Source organism: Phasianus colchicus, chromosome 36 (genome assembly GCF_987193195.1).
Source record: "Phasianus colchicus chromosome 36, bPhaCol1.hap1.1, whole genome shotgun sequence".
Classification (NCBI taxonomy): Eukaryota; Metazoa; Chordata; class Aves; order Galliformes; family Phasianidae; genus Phasianus; species Phasianus colchicus.
In genome coordinates this window covers 2,462,461-2,486,021 of record NC_143471.1, presented here as the reverse complement: position 1 = coordinate 2,486,021, position 23,561 = coordinate 2,462,461, and the positions used below count along the sequence as shown (strand labels likewise).

At 62.3% G+C, this 23,561-nt stretch overlaps 3 protein-coding genes across 14 annotated transcripts in view; all 3 read right to left on the bottom strand.

Moving 5' to 3' along the window:
* Positions 1–45: 45 nt before the first annotated feature.
* LOC149913598 (thialysine N-epsilon-acetyltransferase-like) lies at positions 46–2,124 on the bottom strand. Its single transcript, XM_090129513.1, has 6 exons — positions 1,882–2,124; positions 1,569–1,620; positions 1,409–1,471; positions 739–840; positions 604–644; positions 46–276 (listed from the first exon to the last, which is right to left on the bottom strand). Exons 1-6 carry the CDS (start codon positions 1,945–1,947, stop codon positions 73–75), a joined length of 528 nt encoding a protein of 175 aa, XP_089985639.1. The 5' UTR covers positions 1,948–2,124; the 3' UTR covers positions 46–72.
* A 1,230-nt stretch (positions 2,125–3,354) lies between these two features.
* On the bottom strand, positions 3,355–8,631 carry LOC149913597 (thialysine N-epsilon-acetyltransferase-like). Of its 2 annotated transcripts, XM_090129515.1 has the most exons (6): positions 8,319–8,619; positions 7,642–7,693; positions 7,478–7,549; positions 6,367–6,465; positions 5,700–5,740; positions 3,355–3,543 (listed from the first exon to the last, which is right to left on the bottom strand). In XM_090129515.1, the coding sequence occupies exons 1-6, from the start codon at positions 8,379–8,381 to the stop codon at positions 3,358–3,360; spliced, it is 513 nt and encodes a 170-aa protein (XP_089985641.1). In that variant the 5' UTR covers positions 8,382–8,619; the 3' UTR covers positions 3,355–3,357. The 2 variants fall into 2 exon arrangements, with proteins under 2 accessions (XP_089985641.1, XP_089985642.1); XM_090129516.1 differs by lacking the exon at positions 7,478–7,549 and having other exon boundaries at positions 8,319–8,631.
* A 546-nt stretch (positions 8,632–9,177) lies between these two features.
* STAG3 (STAG3 cohesin complex component) overlaps positions 9,178–23,561 on the bottom strand; it is a 46,611-nt gene continuing 32,227 nt past the window's right edge. For 6 of the 11 annotated variants that reach the window (XM_090129484.1, XM_090129485.1, XM_090129483.1 and 3 more), the window contains 11 exons: positions 22,963–23,055; positions 21,294–21,450; positions 20,248–20,381; positions 19,407–19,508; positions 17,119–17,264; positions 14,155–14,283; positions 12,475–12,608; positions 10,997–11,111; positions 10,757–10,853; positions 9,734–9,772; positions 9,178–9,278 (listed from right to left, as the gene is read on the bottom strand). In XM_090129484.1, the coding sequence (XP_089985610.1) occupies positions 9,273–9,278; positions 9,734–9,772; positions 10,757–10,853; positions 10,997–11,111; positions 12,475–12,608; positions 14,155–14,283; positions 17,119–17,264; positions 19,407–19,508; positions 20,248–20,381; positions 21,294–21,450; positions 22,963–23,055 (1,152 nt within the window). In that variant the 3' untranslated portion in view covers positions 9,178–9,272. Of the gene's footprint in view, positions 9,279–9,733; positions 9,773–10,756; positions 10,854–10,996; positions 11,112–12,474; positions 12,609–14,154; positions 14,284–17,118; positions 17,265–19,406; positions 19,509–20,247; positions 20,382–21,293; positions 21,451–22,962; positions 23,056–23,561 lie in introns of those variants that run through there. The other 5 variants (XM_090129487.1, XM_090129490.1, XM_090129492.1 and 2 more) reach the window with 3 other exon arrangements.

The window sequence follows — 23,561 nt, the reverse complement described above, 5'->3', positions numbered from 1 at the left end:
CTGTGGGATATATCCCCCTCAATCACGAAGCGCAAAGCACGTGACGCGGGGTGACCGCCATGTTTATTAACATCACCGCGTCGCCGGAAGTGAGGCCGGAAGCGGAAACGGTAAAGCCGGAAGCGGCGCGGCCAGCTCTTTGATGGCGGAACCCCGGAAGCAGTGGAGGCAGGGGGGCGTTTCTCGGCCCCCCCGGGCCCGGTAGAACTTCCGGGCGGGGCTGTTCCAATCCAGCACCGACAGATAGGTGCGGTGGCAGCCGGCAGCCAACGCGGCCTGGCGGGGGGGGGGGGGGGAAGCTGTCATGAATCCCCCGTGTGCCCCTCCCCCCCAGTGGGCCTATGGACCCCCCCCCAAATGGACACTGGGATCCCCGCCCCCCCCCCCCCCCCCATGAAATTGGGACCCCCCCTGTGCCCCCCCCATGCAATTAGGGACCCCCCATACAATTAGTGACCCCCCCCCCCCCAAGACCCCCCCGGGGACCGACCTCGAAATAAAACCTTGTAGATCCCCCCCCAAATAAAACCTCATGGACCCCCCGCCCCCCAAACCTCACTGTCCCCCTCCCCCCCCCGAAGCCCCCCCCCCCAAATTCTGTACCTCCGCGGTTTTGCTCAGCAGCCGCGACCCAATGCCTTTCCCTAAAGGGCGGAGGGGGGGGGGGGACACAATGGGATCTGTGCACACCCCCCCACCCCCAAAATAAAAAGTGGGGGAGGGGGGAAGGGGTCCTACCTCGGAAGGGGGGGGTCACGTAGAGGTCCTCCAAGTAGAGGCTGGGCCCCCCCCGGGCGCTGTGGGTGAGGAAAAAGAGAGCAAAGCCCACCAGGGCCCCCCCTGGGTGATGGGGGGTGGGGGGTGGGTGGGGGTTGGTGCTTCTGCAGGGGATTTGGGGGTCCCGTGATTGGATTGGGGGGGGATGGGGGGGTCCTGGGGAGGATTTGGGGGTCCCATGATTGGATTGGGAGGTGGGGGGGCCCTGGGGGGGGCTTTGGGGGTCCCGTGGTTGTATTGGGGGAGGTGGGGGGGTCCTGGGGGGGGATTTGGGGTCCCATGGTTGGACTGGGGGGTGTGAGGGGAGATTTGGGGGTCCTGTGGTTGCACTGGGGGGACTGGGGGGGGTGGGGGGGGATTTGGGGGTCCCAGGGTTGGACTGGGGAGGGGGGGGGGTGACTGGAGGTCATGGGGAGGGACTTGGGGGTCCCATGTTTGGATTGGGGGACATGGGGGGGGATTTGGGATTGGGGGGGGGAGGGGGAATTGGGGGTTATTTAGGGGTCCCAGGTTTATCTGGAGGGGCGGGGGGGGTCCATAAGGGGTCTGGGGGCTCCTGGGGGGGTCACTGGTCGCTCCGGGGTGGGGAGGGAGTTACTTTATTTTTTGGGGGGGGGGTCTCAGTTCTCACCGGAGCCTTCAGCCACCAAACAGCGGAACAGGGGGGGGTCCGAGAAACCTCCGGCACGGAGCTCTGTGATGGGGGGGGGGGGGGCTTTAATTTTTGGGGGGTGGGTTCCTTAATACGTGGGGGTCCTTCATTTGGGCGGGGGGGCGGGGGGGTCACTCACCTTCCTCCCCAATCTCGACCTGTTCCGGCATCCCCTCAAACTCTGCCAGCTCCTAAAGGGGGGGGGGTCCATTTATTTGGGGGGGGGTCCCGTGTAGAAGGAAGGAGGGGGGGGGTCCCTGTTTTATTTGTGGGGGGGTTGCCTGTTTTTTTTTTTCGGGGGGGGGGGAACCTATGGAGGAGGAGGAGAAGGGAGGGGGGGGGTCCCTATGTTTTGTTTTTTTTTGGGGGGTGGGGGTCTCATAGAGGAGTAGGAAGGAGGGTGGGGGGGGGGGTCTCTACATTATTTTTTTTTTTGGGGGGGGGGTCCGTACCCGGATGAGCCCCATGAGCTGAGCGCAGTCGCTGGGGGCGCAGGGTCGGATCCGGACCTCCTCCATGCTGCCCCCCCCCGCCACTACAAACCCCCCCTCCAAAAAATACAGTGTGGGGAGGGGAGGGGGGCAAAGGTTTCCTTCCCACAATGCACCGCGGTGGGTGGGTGGGGGCAGAGGGGACGCGCGGACAGCGACACCACGCGGCTCGGAGGACCAATGGCCGCCTGCATGGCCGTCCCCATTGCACCTCTCACGTGACAACAATGTCCCCCCGCCCCCCCCCCCCCCCCATAGGATCCCAATGCCCCCCCCCCCCAGAGACCCCATTGTTCCCCCTTAGGATCCCCAACTCCCCCCCCCCCAAGGGCCCCAATATCCCCTTCCCCAACCCCAATTTCCCCCCCCAGGACCCTGAACTCCCCCCCCCCACGATGCCAAACCCCCCCAAGACCCCCAATATCCCCCCCCAACCCCAATTCCCCCCGCAGGACCCTCCTCATAACCCCAATGTTCCCCCCCCCCCCCCCAGGACCCCAATATCCCCCCCCAGGACCCTGAACTCCCCCCCTCCACGACCCCAAAGCCCCCCCAGGACTCCCAATATCCCCAACCCCAATGCGCCCCCCCAGGACCCCCCCCCCCTATGACCCCAATGCCCCCCCAGGACCCCCAACACCCCCCCAACACCCCAATATCCCCCCCCACGACCTCAACGCCCCCCCCAGGACCTCCAACAGCCCCCCCCTCCAGGACCCCAATGCCCCCCCAGGACCCCCAGTGCCCCCCCCCAGAACCCTCCCCACGACCCCAACCCCCCCAGGACCCCAATATCCCCCCCACGACCCCAACGGCCCCCCCAGGATCTCCAACACCCCCCCCCCTCCAGGACCCCAAAGGCCCCCCAAGACCCCCAATGCCCCCCCCCAGGACCCCCCCCAGGACCCCAATGCCCCCCCCCAGGACCCCCAGTGCCCCCCCCCAGAACCCTCCCCATGACCCCAATATCCCCCCCCAGGACCCTGAACTCCCCCCCAGGACCTCCAACACCCCCCCCCTCCAGGACCTCAAAGGACCCCCAAGACCCCCAATATTCCCCCCCCCATCCCCAATGCCCCCCCCATGACCCCAATGCCCCCCCAGGACCACCAACACCCCCCCCCAGGACCCCAATATCCCCCCCCAACCCCAACGCCCCCCCCTCCAGGACCCCAATATCCCCCCCTAGGACCCTGAACTCCCCCCCCCCCTCCAGGATCCCAATGCCCCCCCAGGACCCCCAATGCCCCCCCCCAGAACCTTCCCCATGACCCCAACCCCCCCTAGGACCCCAATATCCCCCCCCAGGACCTCAATGCCCCCCCCAGCCCCCCCCCCAACATTACACACCACCGCCTGCAGTGCAACACCTTTATTCCATCCTTTGGGGGGGGGGGGGCTGTTTTAGTGTGATTTTTTTTGGGGGGGGGGGAGGAATCACGAGGGGGGGGAGCTGACGAGGGCGGCCACCCCGGGGGGGGGCACGTGCCACACCGCCCAGCCGTCCCCAGAAGGGACGTGGGTGACATCGGAGGCACCCAAATGGGTCAGCAGCCCCCAGGGCCCCCCCGGCCCCCCCGGGACCAGCAGGCGGAGCTGAGAGCAGCCGTGGGACACAGCGACCTGGGGGGGGGGACATTGTGGGGGGGGACAATTGGGGGGGGGCAATGGGACAGTACCAAATAGGGGGGAGAATTGGAGGAGGGGACATTGGGGGGGGGTAATTGGGGGGCAATTGGGGAGGGGGTAATGGGAGAGTGACAAATGGGGGGGGAATTATGGGGGACATTGGGGGGGGGGCAATTGGGGAGGGGGGAATTGAGGAGGGGGTAATGGGACTGTGCCAAATGGGGGGGAGAATTGGGGGGGGGGACATTGGGGGGGGTAATTGGGGGGGACAATGGTGGGGGCCAATTGGGGGGGGGGAATTGGGGAGGGGGCAATGGGACTGTGCCAAATAGGGGGGAGAATTGGGGGGGGGGACATTGGGGGGGGGCAATTGGGGAGGGGGGAATTGGGGAGGGGGTAATGGGACTGTGCCAAATAGGGGGGAGAATTGGGGGGGGGACATTGGGGGGAGGGCAATTGGGGGGGGGCAATGGTGGGGGCCAATTGGGGGGGGGAATTGAGGAGGGGGTAATGGGACTGTGCCAAATGGGGGGGAGAATTGGGGGGGGGACATTGGGGGGGGTAATTGGGGGGGCAATTGGGGAGGGGGCAATGGGAGAGTGACAAATGGGGGGGAGAATTGGGGGGGGGGACATTGGGGGGGGTAATTGGGGGGGGGCAATGGTGGGGGCCAATTGGGGGGGGGAATTGGGGAGGGGGCAATGGGACTGTGCCAAATAGGGGGGAGAATTGGGGGGGGGACATTGGGGGGGGGTAATTGGGGGGGGCAATTGGGGAGGGGGCAATGGGAGAGTGACAAATGGGGGGGAAATTGGGGGGGACATTGGGGGGGGTAATTGGGGGGGGGGCAATTGGGGAGGGGGCAATGGGACAGTGCCAAATGGGGGGGAGAATTGGGGGGGGGACATTGGGGGGGGTAGTTGGGGGGGGGCAATGGTGGGGGCCAATTGGGGGGGGGAATTGGGGAGGGGGCAATGGGACTGTGCCAAATGGGGGGGAGAATTGGGGGGGGGACATTGGGGGGGGGCAATTGGGGAGGGGGGAATTGGGGAGGGGGTAATGGGACTGTGCCAAATAGGGGGGAGAATTGGGGGGGGGACATTGGGGGGAGGGCAATTGGGGGGGGCCAATGGTGGGGGCCAATTGGGGGGGGGGAATTGGGGAGGGGGCAATGGGACTGTGCCAAATAGGGGGGAGAATTGGGGGGGGGACATTGGGGGGGGTAATTGGGGGGGGGGACAATGGTGGGGGCCAATTGGGGGGGAATTGGGGAGGGGGCAATGGTGGGGGCCAATTGGGGGGGGGCAATGGGAAAGTGCCAAATAGGGGGGAGAATTGGAGGGGACATTGGGGGGGGGGGGCAATTGGAGGGGGGGGACAATGGTGGGGGCCAATTGGGGGGGGGAATTGGGGAGGGGACATTGGGGGGGTAATTGGGGGGGGGGCAATTGGGGAGGGGGTAATGGGACTGTGCCAAATGGGGGGGGAATTGGGGGGGGGGCAATTGAGGGGGGGGGCAATGGGACAGTGCCAAATATTGGGGGCACACTGGAGGGGGGCAATTGGGGGGGGCAATTTGGGGGGGGACAATGGTGGGGGCCAATTGGAGGGGGGGGAATTGGGGAGGGGGCAATGGGACTGTGTCAAATAGGGGGGAGAATTTGGGGGGGGGGCATTAGGGGGGACACTGGGGGGGGCAATTGGGGGAGGGGGCAATTGGGGGGGGGCAATGGGACATTATCAAATAGGGGGGAGAACTGGGGGGGACATTGGGGGGGGGGCAATTGGGGAGGGGGCAATGTGACGGTGCCAAATGGGGGGGGCACATGGGGGGGGGGAAATTGGGGGGGGGGCAATGGGACAGTGTCAAATGTGGGGCAGAATTGGGGGGGGCAATTGGGGGGGGGCAATTGGGGGGGGCAACTGGGGGGGCAATTGGGGAGGGGGGCAATGGGACAGTGCTACATGGGGGGGGGAATTGGGGGGGGCAATTTGGGCAGTGCCACCTGGGGAGGGGATTGGGGGGGGGGGGGCAATTGGGGGGGGGCGTTGGGATACTGACATGGGGGGGGGCAATGAGGGGTAATAGGGGGTAATGGGAGGGGGGCAACGGGGGGGGCACAACAATTTTTTTTGGGGGGGGGGGTCACCTTGGCCGCGTTCTCCACCAGCGCCCGCCCCACTCCTCTGCCTGGAAATTGGGGGGGGGGGGGCGTAAATTTGGGGGCTTATTTTGGGGGGGGGGGTCCTCGAGATTTGGGGTTTTTTGGGGGGGGGGGCTGTGGGGGGGTTGGGGTTTATTTGGGGGGGTCGTGGGGGTTTCTATGGGGGGGAGTCGTGGGGGGGTTTGGGGTTATTTGGGGGGGTTTCTATGGGGGGTGGCATTGAGATGCAGGTATTTTGGGGGGGGGTCATTGAGATTTGGGGGTTTTTTTGGGGAGGGGCTGTGGGGGGGTTGGGGTTTATTTGGGGGGGTCGTGGGAGTTTCTATGGGGGGGGGTCGTGGGGGGGTTTGGGGTTATTTGGGGGGGTTTCTATGGGGGGTGGCATTGAGATGCAGGTATTTTGGGGGGGGTCATTGAGATTTGGGGTTTCTTTTGGGGGGGGGGAGTTATGGGGGGGTTGGGGTTTCTATGGGGGGGGTCGTGGGGGTTTCTATGGGGGGCGTCGTGGGGGGGTTTGGGGTTATTTGGGGGGGTTTCTATGGGGGGTGGCATTGAGATACGGGTATTTTGGGGGGGGGGTCATTGAGATTTGGGTTTTTTTTGGGGGGGGGGTTATGGGGGGGTTGGGGGTTATTTGGGGGGGGGTCCATACCGCGGTGGGGGGGCTCCACGTACAGCTCCTGCCCGCACAGCACGCGGCCCCTCCAGGTGCAGAAGGAGAAGTGGTGCAGCAGCATCCCGATGGCACGGCCTAAAATGGGGGGGGGGCTGCACTTCAGGACCCCCCCCCTCCCCCGAAGCGCCCCCCACCCCTCCCACACTCATTGACCCCCCCCAATAAGATCGGAACTCCAGGACCCCCCCCCCCCGCAGACCCCCCTCATTCCCCTCCCCTCGGACCACTCAGCCCCCCCAAAAAAGCCCCCCAGTGCCCCCCCCCCCCAAAATAAGGTTCCCAGACCCCCCCAGAACCCCCCCCCCCAAATAGGGCCCTCAGACACCTCCAGACCCCCCCAGTGCCCCCCCCCCCGTGCCCTACCCTCCCAAAATAAGACCCCCAGGACCCCCCCCATTACCCCCAAATATGTCCCCCTGGCCCCCCCCCCATTGCCTTCCCCCCGGGACCCCCTCCCAGACCCCCCCCAATGCACCCCCCCGCCACCCCCCCATTGCTCCCCCCCCCCCCTCGGACCCCCTCCCACACCCCCTTACTATCCCCACTCTGGACCCCCAGAAACCCCCCCAGGACCCCCCTCATTACCCCCAAATATCACCCCAGCCCCCGCCCATTGCCCCCCCCCCCCCCAGACCCCTCAGCCCCCCCAAAAGAGCCCCCCAGTGCCCTCCCCCCAAAATAAGGTGCCCAGACCCCCCCCAGGACCCCTCCCCAATTCCCCCCTCCCCCAAAATAGGGCCCTCAGAGACCCCCAAAGACCCCCCCAGTCACCCCCAAGTATCTCCCCATAACCCCCCCCATTGCCCCCCCCCCCATCCGGGACCACCTCCCAGACCCCCCCACGACCCCTCATGCCCCCCCCTTCCCCCCCATTGCCCCCCCCCGGACCCCTCAGCTCCCCCAAAAGAGCCTCCAGTGTCGCCCCCCCCCCACCCCCCCCCAAAAAAAATAGGGTCCCCAAACCCCCCCAGGATCCCCCATTGCCCCCCCCCACTCCCCCTCAGACCCCCATACCCCCCCATTGCCCCCCCCCATTGCTCCCCCCAGATCGCCCAGACCCCCCCATTGCCCCCCCCCCCAAATTTACCCTCCTCTCCTGCTGCCTCCGCCACCAAACACCCAAATTTGGGGTGCGGGCCGAATCCATCAGCCAGGAGCCCTGGGGGGGGGGGGGGTGGGGGCACGGGGGGGGGGTCACCTCATTGCCCCCCCCCTCATAAAATGCCCCCCCCGTCCCCAACGACCCCTCACTTTCAGGCGTTATGCTCAGGGCGTCGCTGTCCCCCAAAATCTTCGCCGCCTCCTGTGTGGGGGGGTGTTAAGAATGGGGGGGGGGCACATGGAGAGACCCCCCCTCAGATATCGAGCCCCCAAAGTAACGCCCCCCCCCCAAAAAAAAACCGACCTTCCCCCCCCCCCAAATAACACCTGGGAGGCCCCAAAATCACATCGGACCCCCCCCGAAGATTTGGGAACCCCCCCCCCCCAAAAAAGAGTTTCGGACCCCCCAACCACTTTTACCCCCCCTCCAACCCAAAGTCTTTGGTTGGACCCCCCCAAATCACTGGGACCCCCCCTCAAATCACGCGGGACCACCCCCCCAAATCACATGGGACCACCCCCCATATCAAATGGGACCCCCCCCCCAAATCACGTGGGATCCCTCCCATCACATGGACCCCACCCCCAATTCTTTGGTTGCCCCCCCCCAATCAAATGGGACCCCCTCAAATCACGTGGGACCCCCCCCCCCCAATTCTTTGTTGCCCCTCCCCCCCCCCAATCACATCAGACCCCCCCCAAAACTCATTGGCAAAACTCATTGCCCCCCCCCCCCCCAAAAAAAAAACCCGGGGACTCCCTTTAACCCAACGACCCCCCCCCCCCAAAAAAAAAAACGAGTTGCCCCCCCCCGCCCCCCCCCTCACCGCCACCATCCTCGTGACGTCCCACGCGTGCCGCCGCCCCCACGCGCTCACGCGGTAACTCATGGCGACCCCCGGGGGGGCGGCGCGGTGCTGCGGTCCCTTTAAGAGCCGCGAGGCCCCGCCCCCTTTCTCACAAGGCCACGCCCCCTTTTCCTCACTGACCACGCCCCCTAAAAATAGGCCACGCCCCTCCGTTCGCGGGTCGCTGCGTTCGGACCCCGCGTTGGGGGGTGGGGGGTGGGGCAAAGGGCGAGCGGTCACGTGATGTGACCCCTCCCCCCCCAAATATTCCGGCCCCTCCCCCACCCCTGCGATCCCCCGAATAGGTGGGACCCCCCCCTCAATTCTATGGGACCCCCCCCAATTCAATGGGACCCCCCCCTTTATGGAACCCCTCCCCCAATTCTATGGGACCCCCCCTCTATGGGACCCCCCAATTCAATGGGAGCCCACTCCTTTATGGGACCCCCCCCTCAATTCTGTGGGACCCCCCCCCATGGGACCCCCCCTCAATTCAGTGGGACCCCCCCTTTATGGAACCCCTCCCCCAATTCTGTGGGACCCCCCCTCTATGGGACCCCCCCTCAATTCAGTGGGACCCCCCCTCTATGGGACCCCTCCCCCAATTCAGTGGGACCCCCCCATCTATGGGACCCCCCCAATTCTATGGAACCCCCCCCCCCAATCGACCCACAATTGGGGACCCCCAATATTTGGGGACCCCCCCTGCCCCCCCCAAAGAAAACCCCACATCTCAACATCTCAACTCCTTTATTCACCCAACGGGGGCTGTAAACGTGGGGGGGGGGAGGGGTTGACCTGGGGGGGGGTCCTGAGCCTTGCCCCCCCCCCCCCCTCACCCCCCCCTCAAAAAAAAACAACCCCAAAAACCAAAAATCCGCCATCGGATTTGGGCTCAAAACACCAAAAAATGGACAACGACGAAACGGCGCCTCAATCCTGGGGGGGGGCAAGGGGGGGGGCGGTGAGACCCCAAAAATGGGACCCCCCCACCCCAAACCTCAATGCCAGGGACCCCCATAACCCCAAAATTGGGACCCCCCCCATAAAAACCCCAAAGTTGGGACCCCCCAACCCTAAACCCCAATCCTGGGACCCCCCCCAAAAATGGGGACCCCCCCAACCCCAAAACCCCAAACGACGAACCCCCCCATAATTCCAATCCCATAACCCCAAATTTGGGACCCCCACCCCAAAAACGGGGACCCCTCCCACCCCAAACCCCCCCCCCATAAGAAACCCCAGAAATCGGGGATCCCCCCCAAATAAAACCCCAATAATGGGACAAACCCCCCCCCCCCCCCCCCAAAAAAAACCCCATACTGGACCCCCCCCGCCCCCCCCCATAAGAAACCCCATAAATTTGAGACCCCCCCCCAAAATAAAAACTTCACCTCAATGCTGAGGACGTCGGAATCAAAAAGGTCCTGGAGCTGCGGGGGGGGCACGGATATGGGGTTTTTTTTGGGGGGGGGGTCACATATCGGGGGGGTCACATTTAGGGTTTATGGAGGGGGGGGGTTGCATTTGGGGGGGGGGGGGGGTCACATTTGGGTTTATGGGGGGATCCCCAATGGGGGGGGGTCACATTTGGGGGATGAAGTTTGGGGTTATTGAGGGCGGGGGGGGGGTCCTGAATGGGGGGGGTCACATTTGGGGGTTATGGGGGGGGTCCTAAATGGGGTGGGGGGGGTCACATTTGGGGGTTATGGGGGGGGGGTCCTGAATGGGGGGGGTCACATTTGGGGGTTATGGGGGGGGTCCTAAATGGGGTGGGGGGGGTCACATTTGGGGGTTATGGGGGGGGGGTCCTGAATGGGGGGGGTCACATTTGGGGTTTATGGGGGGGGGTCCCAAATGGGGGGGGTCACATTTGGGGGTTATGGGGGAGGTTGTGATTGGGGGGGGGTCCTAAATGGGGGGGGGTCACATGTCAGGGGATCAAATTTGGGGGTTTATGGGGGGGGGTCCCAGATGGGGGGGGTCGCATTTGGGGTTTATGGGGGGGGCACATTTGGGGGGGGACACAAATTTGGGGAGAGGGGTTCTATTTTTTTGGGGGGGGTGTTACACATTTAGAGGGGTTTTGAGGTTGGGGGGGCCACATATGGGGTATTTTTGGGGGGGGTCACATATGGGATTTTTTTGGGGGGGGGTCGCAGATGGGTTTTTTTTTTGGGGGGGTCACATCTGGGGTATTTTTTGGGGGGGGTCGCAGATGGGATTTTTTTTGGGGGGGGGTCACATATGGGGTATTTTTTTGGGGGGGGTCGCAGATGGGATTTTTTTTGGGGGGGGGTCACATATGGGGTATTTTTTTTGGGGGGTCACATATGGGGTATTTTTTTGGGGGGGGTCGCAGATGGGTTCTTTTTGGGGGGGGTCACATATGGGATTTTTTTTGGGGGGGGTCTCACCCTGCCCAGCTGCATTCCGGGGGTCTCCCTGCTGCTGCTGCTGCCCCCCCCAGGGGGGGTCACCTCCTCCTCCTCCTCTTCCTCCTCCTCCATTATGCTGGGGGGGGGGATTATGGGATTATGGGACCCCCACAGCCCCCCCCCCCCCGGTCCCATCCCGGTCCCCCATTTTGGGGTCTCCATTTTGGGGTCCCCCATTTTGGGATCCCACCAGCCCCCCCCCCCCCCCCAAATCCTCACCTGCTCATCCCAAAGGTCTGGGGGCTCTGTGGGGCCGGGGGGGGGCGAGGGGGGGCCCGCAGCACCGTGGAGGTCAGCGTGGGGCTGGGGAGGGGGCTGCTGTCCGACCAGGGGGCTGGGGGAGGTGGGGGGGAGGGGGGGTCATGGGGGATCATAGGGGATCATAGGGGGTAATAGGGGATATGGGGGATAATAGGGGTAATAGGGGATAATAGGAGGTAATAGGGCTAATGGGGTAATAGGGGTAATAGGGGGTAATAGGGGATATGGGGGATAATAGGGGGTAATAGGGGATATGGGGGATAATAGGGGGTAATAGGGGGTAATAGGGGATATGGGAATAACAGGGGATATGGGGGATAATAGGGGTAATAGGGGATAATAGGAGGTAATAGGGGTAATGGGGTAATAGGGGTAATAGGGGGTAATAGGGGATATGGGGGATAATAGGGGGTAATAGGGGATATGGGGGATAATAGGGGATATGGGGGATAATAGGGGGTAATAGGGGATAATAGGGGATAATAAGGGATAATAGGGGATAATAGGGAGTAATAGGGGGTAATAGGGGATATGGGGGATAATAGGGGTAATAGGGGATAATAGGAGGTAATAGGGGTAATGGGGTAATAGGGGTAATAGGGGGTAATAGGGGATATGGGGGATAATAGGGGGTAATAGAGAGTAATAGGGGATAATAGGGGATAATAGGGAGTAATAGGGGGTAATAGGGGATATGGGGGATAATAGGGGGTAATAGGGGATAATAGGGGATATGGGGGATAATAGGGGGTAATAGGGGATAATAGGGGATATGGGGGATAATAGGGGATATGGGGGATAATAGGGGATAATAGGAGATAAAAGGGGATATGGGGGATAATAGGGGATATGGGGGTGTGGGAGGACGGGGGATAATAGGGGATAATAGGGGGTAATAGGGGGTAATAGAAGATATGGGAGATAATAGAGGATATGGGGGATAATAGGGGATATGGGGGTGTGGGGGTATGGGGGGTAATAGGGGATAATAGGGGATATGGGAATATGGGGGATATGGGGTTATGGGGATATGGGATATGGGGGGATATGGGGATAGGGGGATATGGGGGATAATAGGGGATATGGGAATATGGGGGATATGGGGGTTATAGGGGATATGGGGATAATGGGGGATATTAGGGATGTGGGGGGGGGGATTTGGGGATATGGGGATGTGGGATATGGGGATATGGGGATGTGAGGTTATGGGGGATTGGGGCATATGGGGGATATGGGGGGTAATAGGGGATAATAGGGGATATGGAGATATGGGAGATATGGAATATGGGAATATGGGGATATGGGAGATAATAGGGGATATGGGGTGACAACGGGGTCACACAATGACATGGGGTGGCAGTGGGTGACAATGGGGTGGCAGTGGGTGGCAGTGGGTGACAGTGGGTGACATTGGGTGGCAGCGGGGCTGTGCTGACCGTCGGTGCGGCGCCGTTTGTGGGGTGGCCGCGGTTCCCCGTCGGGGGGCAGCAGGGAGTGCGTGTAGGTCAGCAGGGGGGGCCACCAAACCTCGCCCCACGGCCAGCGGCACTGAGCCTGCAGCTGGGACAGACTGCGGGACACCGCAGGGACCCCATGGCGACCCCAAACCCGCACCGGGACCCAAAACCCCATGGGGAGCCCATAGGGACCCCACATCCCCCATAGGGACTCCCAAAACCCCATAGGGACCCCAAACACACACTGGGAACCAAAACCCCACGGGGAGCCCATTGGGACCCCAAAATCGCCCCCTAGGGACCCCCAAATCCCCATAAGGACCCCAAACCCATACTGGGACCCCAAAGCCCCATGAGGATCCCATAGGGACCCCAGATCCCCCTTAGGGACCCCAAAACCCCATTGGGACCCCATTGGGAACCTAAAATCCCCTCTAGGGACCCCAAAACCTCATAGGGACCTCATAGGGACCCCAAATCCCCCCTAGGAAACCCAAAACCCCATGGGGACCCCATTGGGACCCCAAAATCCCCCCTAGGGATCCCAAAACCCCATAGGGACCCCAAAACCACACAGGGACCCCAAAACCCCATGAGGACCCCATAGGGACCCCAAATCCCCCTTAGGGATCCCAAAACCCCATGGGGACCCCATTGGGACCCCAAAATCCCCCCCTAGGGACCCCAAAACCTCATAGGGACCCCAAACCCCCACTGAGACCCCCAAATGCCCCCTACAGCCCCCCAATCCCCCACTGGGACCCCATACAGACCGCAAATCCCCCACAGGGACCTCCCCCAGCACCCAATCCCCCATAAGGACCCCATACAGCCCCCAATCCCCCATAAGGACCCCCAAATCCCCCCCCAGCCCCCCGAAATCCCCCATAAGGACCCCCATAAGGACCCCCAGCCTCCAAATCCCCCATAAGGACCCCATACAGCCCCCAATCCCCCATAAGGACCCCCAAATCCCCCCCGGCCCCCCAATCCCCCATAAGGACCCCCATAAGGACCCCCAGCCTCCAAATCCCCCATAAGGACCCCCAAATCCCCCCCCAGCCCCCAATCCCCCATAAGGACCCCCATAAGGACCCCCAGCCTCCAAATCCCCCATAAGGACCCCATACAGCCCCCAATCCCCCATAAGGACCCCCAAATCCCCCCCCAGCCCCCCGAAATCCCCCATAAGGACCCCCAAATCCTCCCCCCAGCCCCCCAATCCCCCATAAGGACCCCCATAAGGACCCCCAGCCTCCAAATCCCCCATAAGGACCCCATACAGCCCCCAATCCCCCATAAGGACCCCCAAATCCCCCATAAGGACCCCCAAATCCCCCCCCCAGCCCCCCAATCCCCCATAAGGACCCCCATAAGGACCCCCAGCCCCCCAATCCCCCATAAGGACCCCCATAAGGACCCCCAGCCTCCAAATCCCCCATAAGGACCCCATACAGCCCCCAATCCCCCATAAGGACCCCCAAATCCCCCATAAGGACCCCCAAATCCCCCCCCCCAGCCCCCCAATCCCCCATAAGGACCCCCATAAGGACCCCCAGCCCCCCAATCCCCCATAAGGACCCCCAGCCCCCCAATCCCCCATAAGGACCCCATACAGCCCCAAATCCCCCATAAGGCCCCCCGAATCCCCCCCCTCACATGGCCGCCCTGTCTGTGTGCAGCAGCCTTGGGGAGAACTCAGCCAGGACCTCCAGGAAGGGCAGATAAAGGGGCGCCCCCCCCGGCCCCCCCCCCGGCCCCTGCTGTAGGGCGAAGGCGATGCCGTCCCTGTGGGGCAGAGGGGTGGGGGGTCAGACCCCAAATGCCCCCCCAAATCCTAGAATGTCCCCAGCCCCACAACCTCCCCGAGACCCCATACCCCCAACCCCAAATCCCCCCCACAGCCCATAACCCCACAAATCCCCCCCCAGACCCCACAACCCCGCAACCCCGCAACCCCGTAACCACCCCACAACCCCGTGACTTCATGACCCCACAACCCCACAACCCTGTAACCCCATAAACCCGTGGCCCCATAACCCTACAACCCTATAAACCCATAATGCCATGACCCCATGACCCCACAACCCCAAAACCGCATAACCCCATGTCCCCATAACCCCAATAAACCCATAACCCCAATAACCCCATAACCCCAACCCTGTGCCCTCATAGCCCCTGTGACCCCCTGACCCATGACCCCCCCCAACCCCATAACCCCAAACCCCAATAACCCCACAACCCCATAACCCCAATAACCCCATAACCTCAATAACCCCATAACCCCCGACCCCGTGACCCCATAACCCCATGCCCCCATAACCCCCGTGACCCCATAACCCCGTGCCCCCATAACCCCATAACCCCGTACCCCCATAAACCCTGTGCCCCCATAACCCCATGACCCCAAAATCCCATGACCCCAATAACCCCATGACCCCATAACCTCGTGACCCCATAACCCTGTGCCCCCATGACCCCATAACTCCATAACCCCATAACCCCCGTGCCCCCATAACCCCCGTGACCCCACAACCCCATGCCCCCAATAACCCCATGACCCCATAACCTCACGACCCCATGCCCCCAATAACCCCATGACCCCATAACCCCGTGACCCCATAACCCCATGCCCCCATAACCCCATGCCCCCAATAACCCCATGACCCCATAACCCCACGACCCCATAACCCCATGCCCCCCACGACCCCATAACCCCATGACCCCATAACGCCATGCCCCCATAACCCCCATGATCCCATAACCCCATGACCCCATGCCCCCAATAACCCCATGATCCCATAACCCCATGCCCCCAATAACCCCATGACCCCATAACCCCACGACCCCATAACCCCATGCCCCCCATAACCCCATGATCCCATAACCCCATGCCCCTAATAACCCCGTGACCCCATAACCCCATGCCCCCATAACCCCCATGATCCCATAACCCCATGATCCCATAACCCCACGACCCCATAACCCCATGCCCCCCACGACCCCATAACCCCATAACTCCACGACCCCATGACCCCATAACCCCATGCCCCCAATAACCCCACGACCCCATAACCCCATGACCCCAATAACCCCATGCCCCTAATAATCCCATGCCCCCATAACCCCCATGATCCCATAACCCCATGACCCCATAACCCCATGCCCCTAATAACCCCATGCCCCCATAACCCCCATGATCCCATAACCCCATGACCCCATGCCCCCAATAACCCCATGACCCCATAACCCCATGACCCCATGACCCCATGCCCCCAATAACCCCATGACCCCATAACCCCACGACCCCATAACCCCATGACCCCAATAACCCCATGGCCCCATAACCCCATGACCCCATGACCCCACGACCCCATAACCCCATGACCCCATGACCCCATGACCCCATAACCCCACGACCCCATAACCCCATGACCCCATAACCCCACGACCCCATAACCCCACGACCCCATAACCCCATGACCCCAATAACCCCATGGCCCCATAACCCCATGGCCCCATGACCCCACGACCCCATAACCCCATGACCCCATGACCCCATGACCCCATAACCCCACGACCCCATAACCCCATGACCACATAACCCCATGACCCCATAACCCCATGACCCCATGACCCCACGACCCCATAACCCCACGACCCCATAACCCCATGACCCCATAACCCCATGACCCCATAACCCCACGACCCCATAACCCCAATAACCCCACGACCCCATAACCCCACGACCCCATAACCCCATGCCCCTAATAATCCCATGCCCCCATAACCCCCATGATCCCATAACCCCATGACCCCATAACCCCATGCCCCCAATAACCCCATGACCCCATAACCCCATGACCCCATAACCCCATGCCCCCCATAACCCCATGCCCCCCATAACCCCATAACCCCATGATCCCATAACCCCATGATCCCATAACCCCATGACCCCATAACCCCCATGATCCCATAACCCCATGACCCCATAACCCCATGCCCCCAATAACCCCATGACCCCATAACCCCACGACCCCATAACCCCATGACCCCATAACCCCACGACCCCATAACCCCATGACCCCATAACCCCATAACCCCATGCCCCCAATAACCCCATGACCCCATAACCCCACGACCCCATAACCCCATGACCCCACGACCCCATAACCCCACGACCCCATAACCCCATAACCCCATGCCCCCAATAACCCCACGACCCCATAACCCCGTGACCCCATAACCCCATGCCCCCATAACCCCATGCCCCCATAACCCCCATGATCCCATGACCCCATGCCCCCAATAACCCCATGACCCCATAACCCCACGACCCCATAACCCCATGACCCCAATAACCCCATGGCCCCATAACCCCATGACCCCATGACCCCACGACCCCATAACCCCATGACCCCATAACCCCACGACCCCATAACCCCATGACCCCATGACCCCATAACCCCATGCCCCCAATAACCCCATAATCCCATAACCCCATGCCCCCAATAACCCCATGACCCCATAACCCCACGACCCCATAACCCCACGACCCCATAACCCCACGACCCCATAACCCCATGACCCCATAACCCCATGACCCCACGACCCCACACCCACCGGTGCAGCGCCAGCAGCTCGGTGCGGAAGCTTTGGGGCCGGGGCCCGAAATGCAGCGCCAGGCGCCGCCCCAAATCCCGCAGCGCCCCGAAAGCCGGAACCCCGCTGAGGTCGCAGCCGTGCTCCAGCAGCAGCTCCTCCAGCGCCTGCGGGGCAGCGTTACGGGGTCAGCGGGTTGTGGGGTCAGGTTATGGGGTCAGAGGGGTTATGGGATCAGCGGGTTGTGGGGTCAGGTTATGGGGTCAGAGGGGTTATGGGGTCACCGGGTTGTGGGGTCAGGTTATGGGGTCAGGTTATGGGGTCAGAGGGGTTATGGGGTCACCGGGTTGTGGGGTCAGGTTATGGGGTCAGAGGGGTTATGGGGTCACCGGGTTGTGGGGTCAGGTTATGGGGTCACCGGGTTGTGGGGTCACCGGGTTGTGGGGTCAGGTTATGGGGTCACCAGGTTGTGGGGTCAGTGGGTTGTGGGGTCAGCGGGTTGTGGGGTCAGGTTATGGGGTCAGAGGGGTTATGGGATCAGCGGGTTGTGGGGTCAGGTTATGGGGTCACGGGGTTGTGGAGTCAGCTTATGGGGTCAGGTTATGGGGTCAGCGGGTTGTGGGGTCTGATTATGGGGTCACAGCGGTTATGGGATCAGAGGGTTGTGGGGTCAGACTATGGGGTCAGACTATGGGGTCACGGGGTTGTGGGGTCACCAGGTTATGGGGTCAGCGGGTTGTGGGGTCACCAGGTTATGGGGTCAGCGGGTTGTGGGGTCAGCGGGTTGTGGGGTCAGTGGGTTGTGGGGTCAGGTTATGGGGTCACCGGGTTGTGGGGTCACCGGGTTGTGGGGTCAGCGGGTTGTGGGGTCAGGTTATGGGGTCAGCGGGTTGTGGGGTCAGCGGGTTGTGGGGTCAGGTTATGGGGTCACCGGGTTGTGGGGTCAGAGGGTTGTGGGGTCAGGTTATGGGGTCACGGGGTTGTGGGGTCAGGTTATGGGGTCACAGGGTGTGGGGTCAGCGGGTTGTGGGGTCAGGTTATGGGGTCAGCGGGTTGTGGAGTCTGATTATGGGGTCACGGGGTTGTGGGGTCAGAGGGTTGTGGGGTCAGGTTATGAGGTCACGGGGTTGTGGGGTCAGCGGGTTGTGGGGTCAGGTTATGCGGTCAGCGGGTTGTGGGGTCAGGTTATGGGGTCAGCGGGTTGTGGGGTCTGATTATGGGGTCACGGGGTTGTGGGGTCAGAGGGTTGTGGGGTCAGGTTATGGGGTCACTGGGTTGTGGGGTCTGATTATGGGGTCACGGGGTTGTGGGGTCAGCGGGTTGTGGGGTCAGGTTATGGGGTCACTGGGTTGTGGGGTCTGATTATGGGGTCACAGCGGTTATGGGATCAGAGGGTTGTGGGGTCAGACTATGGGGTCAGACTATGGGGTCACAGGGTTGTGAGGTCACGGGGTTATGGGGTCAGGTTATGGGGTCAGACTATGGGGTCAGGTCATGGGGTCAGCTTATGGGGTCACGGGGTTGTGGGGTCATGGGGTAGTGGGGTCAGGTTATGGGATCACGGGGTTGTGGGGTCAGGTTATGGGATCACGGGGTTGTGGGGTCAGGTTATGGGATCAGAGGGGTTGTGGGGTCACAAGGTTATGGGGTCACAGGGTTGTGGGGTCAGAGAGGTTATGGGGTCAGATTATGGGGTCAGAGGGGTTGTGGGGTCAGCTTATGGGGTCAGAGGGGTTGTGGGGTCACGAGGTTATGGGGTCACCGGGTTATGGGGTCACGGGGTTGTGGGGTCAGGTTATGGGGTCAGCGGGTTGTGGGGTCAGAGGGGTTATGGGATCAGAGGGTTGTGGTGTCAGATTATGGGGTCAGAGGGGATATGGGGTCAGGTTATGGGGTCAGAGGGGATATGGGATCACAGGGGTTATGGAGTCAGAGAGGTTATGGGGTCAGGCTTATGGAGTCAGAGAAGTTATAGGTTCAGGACATAATGCTGTCAGAAGCATTATAGGGTCAGTGGTTATGCCCATGGTTCTATGGCTGTGGTTATAGGGCCATGCTATAGGGCCGTGTTATAGGACCATTATAGGGCCGTGTAATAGGGCCGTGCTATAGGGCTACGTTATAGGACCATGTAAGAAGTCTGTGGTTATAGCGCCGTGTTATAGGGCCATCTTATATGGCCATTATAAGGACGTGTAAGAGGGCTGTGGTTATAGGGCCGTGCTATAGGGCCGTTATAGGGCCGTGTAATAGGGCTGTGGTTATAGGGTCGTGCTATAGGGTCGTTGTGGGGCCGCTGTGGGGCCGACCTGCTGCAGGCTGAGCAGCACGGTTCTGCCCCACTCCGTTCTGTCCATCCTCCGCGCCGCCACCAGCACCGCCTTCACGATGTCCCCAAAGTCCCCATAGAACTGCATGGCGACCCCGATACCCCACTGACCCCACTGAATCACCCCAATCACCCCACTGCCACCCCAATGACCCCATTGACCCCACTGCAACCCAATGACCCCAATGACCCCACTGCCACCTCAATGACCCCAACTGACCCCAAAGACCCCACTGCGACCCAATGACCCCAATGACCCCAATGACCTCACTGCCACCCCAATGACCCCAATGACCCCAAAGACCCCAATGACCCCATTGCCTCCATTGTCCCCACTGACCTCAATGCCCCCATTGCCACCAGATGTCCCCCCCAATCCCATTACCTCCATTGACCCCAATGTCCCCCATAGCCCCCCCTGACCCCACTGCCCCATTGACCCCAGATGTCCCCCCTGACCCCAATGTCCCCATTGACCCCAATGTCCCCATTGACCACATTGTCCCCACTGCCCCCAAATGTCCCCCATGACCCCAATATCCCCCATGCCCCCATTGCCCCCATGACCCCAATACCCCCAATGTCCCCCATCGCCCCCCACGTCCCCACTGCCCCCATTGACCCCAATACCCCCACTGACCCCAATATCCCCAATGTCCCCCTTTGCTCCCCACTGCCCCCATTGACCCCATTGCCCCCAATGATCCCCATTGCCCCCCAGGACCCATACTGCCCCCACCGCCCGCACTGCCCCCATTGACCCCACTGCCCCCATTGCCCCCGCTGCCCCCAATGTCCCCACTTCCCCCGCTGCCCCCCACCCTGTCGTAGTGCTTGAAGATGTCGGACGCGGCTCTGATCTCCAGGACCCCATAAAGCACCAACTTGCAGAACGCGGCCAGCAGCGTCCGCCGGCGGTGCAGCGCCTCCAGCCGGGACTCGGGGTCCTGGGGGGCTGCGGGGTCCAGGGGGACAATGGGGGCAATGGGGCAGTGGGGGCAGTGGGGGCAGTGGGGGGGAATGGGGGCATTGAGGCAGTAGGGGCAATGGGGGCAGTGGGGGCAATGGGGGCAGTGGGGGCAGTGGGGGCATTGGGGGCATTGGGGGCATTGGGGGCATTGGGGGCAGTGGAGGCAGTGGGGGGCAGTGGGGGCAGTGGGGGGGAATGGGGGCAATGGGGGCAGTGGGGGCAGTGGGGGCAGTGGGGGCAATGGGGGCAATGGGGGCAATGGGGGCAGTGGGGGCAATGGGGGCAATGGGGGCAGTGGGGGCAGTGGGGGCAGTGGGGGCAGTGGAAGCAATTGGGGCAGTGGGGGCAGTGGGGGGGAATGGGGGCAATGGGGCAGTGGGGCCAATGGGGGCAGTAGGGGCAGTGGGGGCAGTGGGGGCAATGGGGGCAGTGGGGGGGAATGGGGGCAATGGGGTGGAATGGGGGCATTGGGGGCAGTGGGGGCAGTGGGGGCAGTGGGGGCAATGGGGGGGAATAGGGGCAATGGGGGCAGGGGGGGGGATGACAAGAGCAACCCATGTGGCTCCTAAATGGGGTCTGGGATCATTGAGGGACACCATGGGGACATGTTGGGGACACTTTAGGGGCACTTTGGGGGCATTTTGGGGGCACGTTGGGGACACCTTGGGGACACTGTAGGGACACTGTAGGGACACTGTAGGGACACTATGGGGACACCTTGGAGACACCTTGGAGGCACCTTGGAGGCACCTTGGAGGCACCATGGGGACATGTTGGGGACATGTTGGGGACACCCTGGGGCCACGTTGGGGCCACCTTAGGGACGCTTTGAGGACACATTGGGGACACTTTGGGGGTACCCTGGGGACACCCTGGGGACACGTTGGGGACACACACCGGCGCTGTGGGTGAAGACGTGGTCCAGCAGGAAGGCCGCCAGCTGCGCCCGCAGCGCCGCGTCGGGGACGATGCGCAGAGGGGACAGGAGAGCCGCGTCACCGCGCGTCACCGCGCGGCCCAGCACCAGCAGCAGGTCGCTGAGAGCCACAAAGGCCTGCGGACGGTGGGGGGACAGCGGGGGGTTGGGGGGACACCGAGGGGACGTGGGGACACTGGGGGGGAGGGGGGGACATGGGGACACTGAGGGGATGTGGGGACATTGTGGGGTGGGGGGACATGGGGACACCAAGGGGATGTGGGGACACTGGGGGGGAATATGGGGACACAAAGGGGATGCGGGGACATTGTGGGGTGGGGGGACATGGGGACACCAAGGGGATGTGGGGACACTGGGGGGGAATATGGGGACACCAAGGGGACGTGGGGACACTAGGGGGGAGGGGGACATGGGGACACCAAGGGGATGTGGGGACATTGTGGGGTGGGGGGACATGGGGACACCGAGGGGATGTGGGGACATTGGGGGGGAATAGGGGGACATCAAGGGGACGTGGGGACATTGGGGGGGGACATGGGGACACCAAGGGGATGTGGGGACACTGGGGGGGAATATGGGGACACCAAGGGGATGCGGGGACATTGTGGGGTGGGGGGACATGGGGACACCAAAGGGACGTGGGGACATTGGGGGGGAATATGGGGACACCAAGGGGACGTGGGGACATTGGGGGGGTGTGGGGACCATGTGGGGTGGGGGGACATGGGGACACCAAAGGGACATGGGGACATGGGGATACCAAGGGGACGTGGGGACACTGGGGGGTGGGGGACAAAGGGACACTATGGGGACACTTGTGGGGACAGGGGAATGTGGGGACAGGGGAACACCATGGTGACAGCAGGAGATGGCCCACAGGGACACCCAGTGTCACCCAATGCCACCCAACCCAACGCCACCAACGTCACCCAACCCAATGTCACCCAACATCACCCAATGTCACCCGACCCAATGTCACCCAACATCACCCAACCCAATGTCACCCAATGCCACCAACGTCACTTGGTGTCACTCAATGTCACCCAGTATCACCCACCACCAACCTCACCCAACTTAGTGTCACCCAACATCACCCAACGTTACCCAACCCAATGTCACCCAACATCACCCAACCCAATGTCACCAACGTCACCCAATGTCACCCAACCCAACGTCACCAACGTCACCCAACCGATGTCATCCAACATCACCCAACGTTACCCAACCCAATGTCACCCAGTGTCACCCAACGTCACCCAACCCAATGTCACCAACGTCACCCAACCGATGTCATCCAACATCACCCAACGTTACCCAACCCAATGTCACCCAGTGTCACCCAATGTCACCAACATCACCCAACCCAACGCCACCAACGTCACCCAATCCAATGTCACCCAATGCCACCAACGTCACTGTCGCTCAATGTCACTCAATGTCACCCACCACCAACGTCACCCAACCCAACGTCACCAACATCACCCGACCCAATGTCACCCAATCCAACGTCATCCAATGTCACTCAATGTCACTCAGCGTCACCCAACGTCACCCAATGTCACCCAACCCAACGTCACCCAGTGATGCCACCCCACGTCACTGCTGTCCCCCGCTGTCCCCCCTCCCCACCTCCTCCCTCACAGCTCCGTCGCCGTCGCTCAGCGCGCTCTGACACAGCGCACAGAAGGAGCTCGTGGTGCCCCGCAGGGACTGCAGCTCCTCCTGGGGACAGCGGGGGACAGGGGGACACGTGGGGACACGTGGGGAGATATGGGGACATGTGGGGTCACGTGGGGACACATGAGGACACATGAGGCTGTATAGGGACACGTGAGAACACGTGGGCACACAAGGTGACATATGGTGGCATGGGGACATGCAGGGACACGTGGGGACACATGGGGACATGTGGGGACATGTGGGGACACATGGGATCACGTGTGGACATATGGGACATGTGGGGACATGTGGGGACACATGGGGACACGGGATCACGTGCAGACGTATGGGACACATGGGGACACATGGGGACACGTGAGGACACGTGAGGACACAGGGTGACATATGGGGACATACGGGGACATGTGGAGACACACAGGGACACATGGGGACACGTGGGGACACGTGAGGACACAGGGTGACATGGTGACATACGGGGACGTGTGGGGACATGTGGAGACACACAGGGACACGTGGGGACACGTGGGGACACATGGGATCACGTGGGG

What these genes read in the sequence shown, in the direction of transcription:
- LOC149913598 (XM_090129513.1), bottom strand. Translation starts at nt 1,947, where the DNA reads ATGGAGGAGGTCCGGATCCGACCCTGCGCCCCCAGCGACTGCGCTCAG. An exon ending in GGTCGAGATTGGGGAGGAAG is followed by an intron (nt 1,472 to 1,568) that starts GTGAGTGACCCC and finishes CCCCCATCACAG; the next exon opens with AGCTCCGTGCCGGAGGTTTC. An exon ending in TGCTGAGCAAAACCGCGGAG is followed by an intron (nt 277 to 603) that starts GTACAGAATTTG and finishes CCCCCCCGCCAG; the next exon opens with GCCGCGTTGGCTGCCGGCTG.
- LOC149913597 (XM_090129515.1), bottom strand. Translation starts at nt 8,381, where the DNA reads ATGAGTTACCGCGTGAGCGCGTGGGGGCGGCGGCACGCGTGGGACGTC. An exon ending in CCTGAGCATAACGCCTGAAA is followed by an intron (nt 7,550 to 7,641) that starts GTGAGGGGTCGT and finishes CCCCCCCCCCAG; the next exon opens with GGCTCCTGGCTGATGGATTC. An exon ending in TGGTGGAGAACGCGGCCAAG is followed by an intron (nt 3,544 to 5,699) that starts GTGACCCCCCCC and finishes CCCCCCCCCCAG; the next exon opens with GTCGCTGTGTCCCACGGCTG.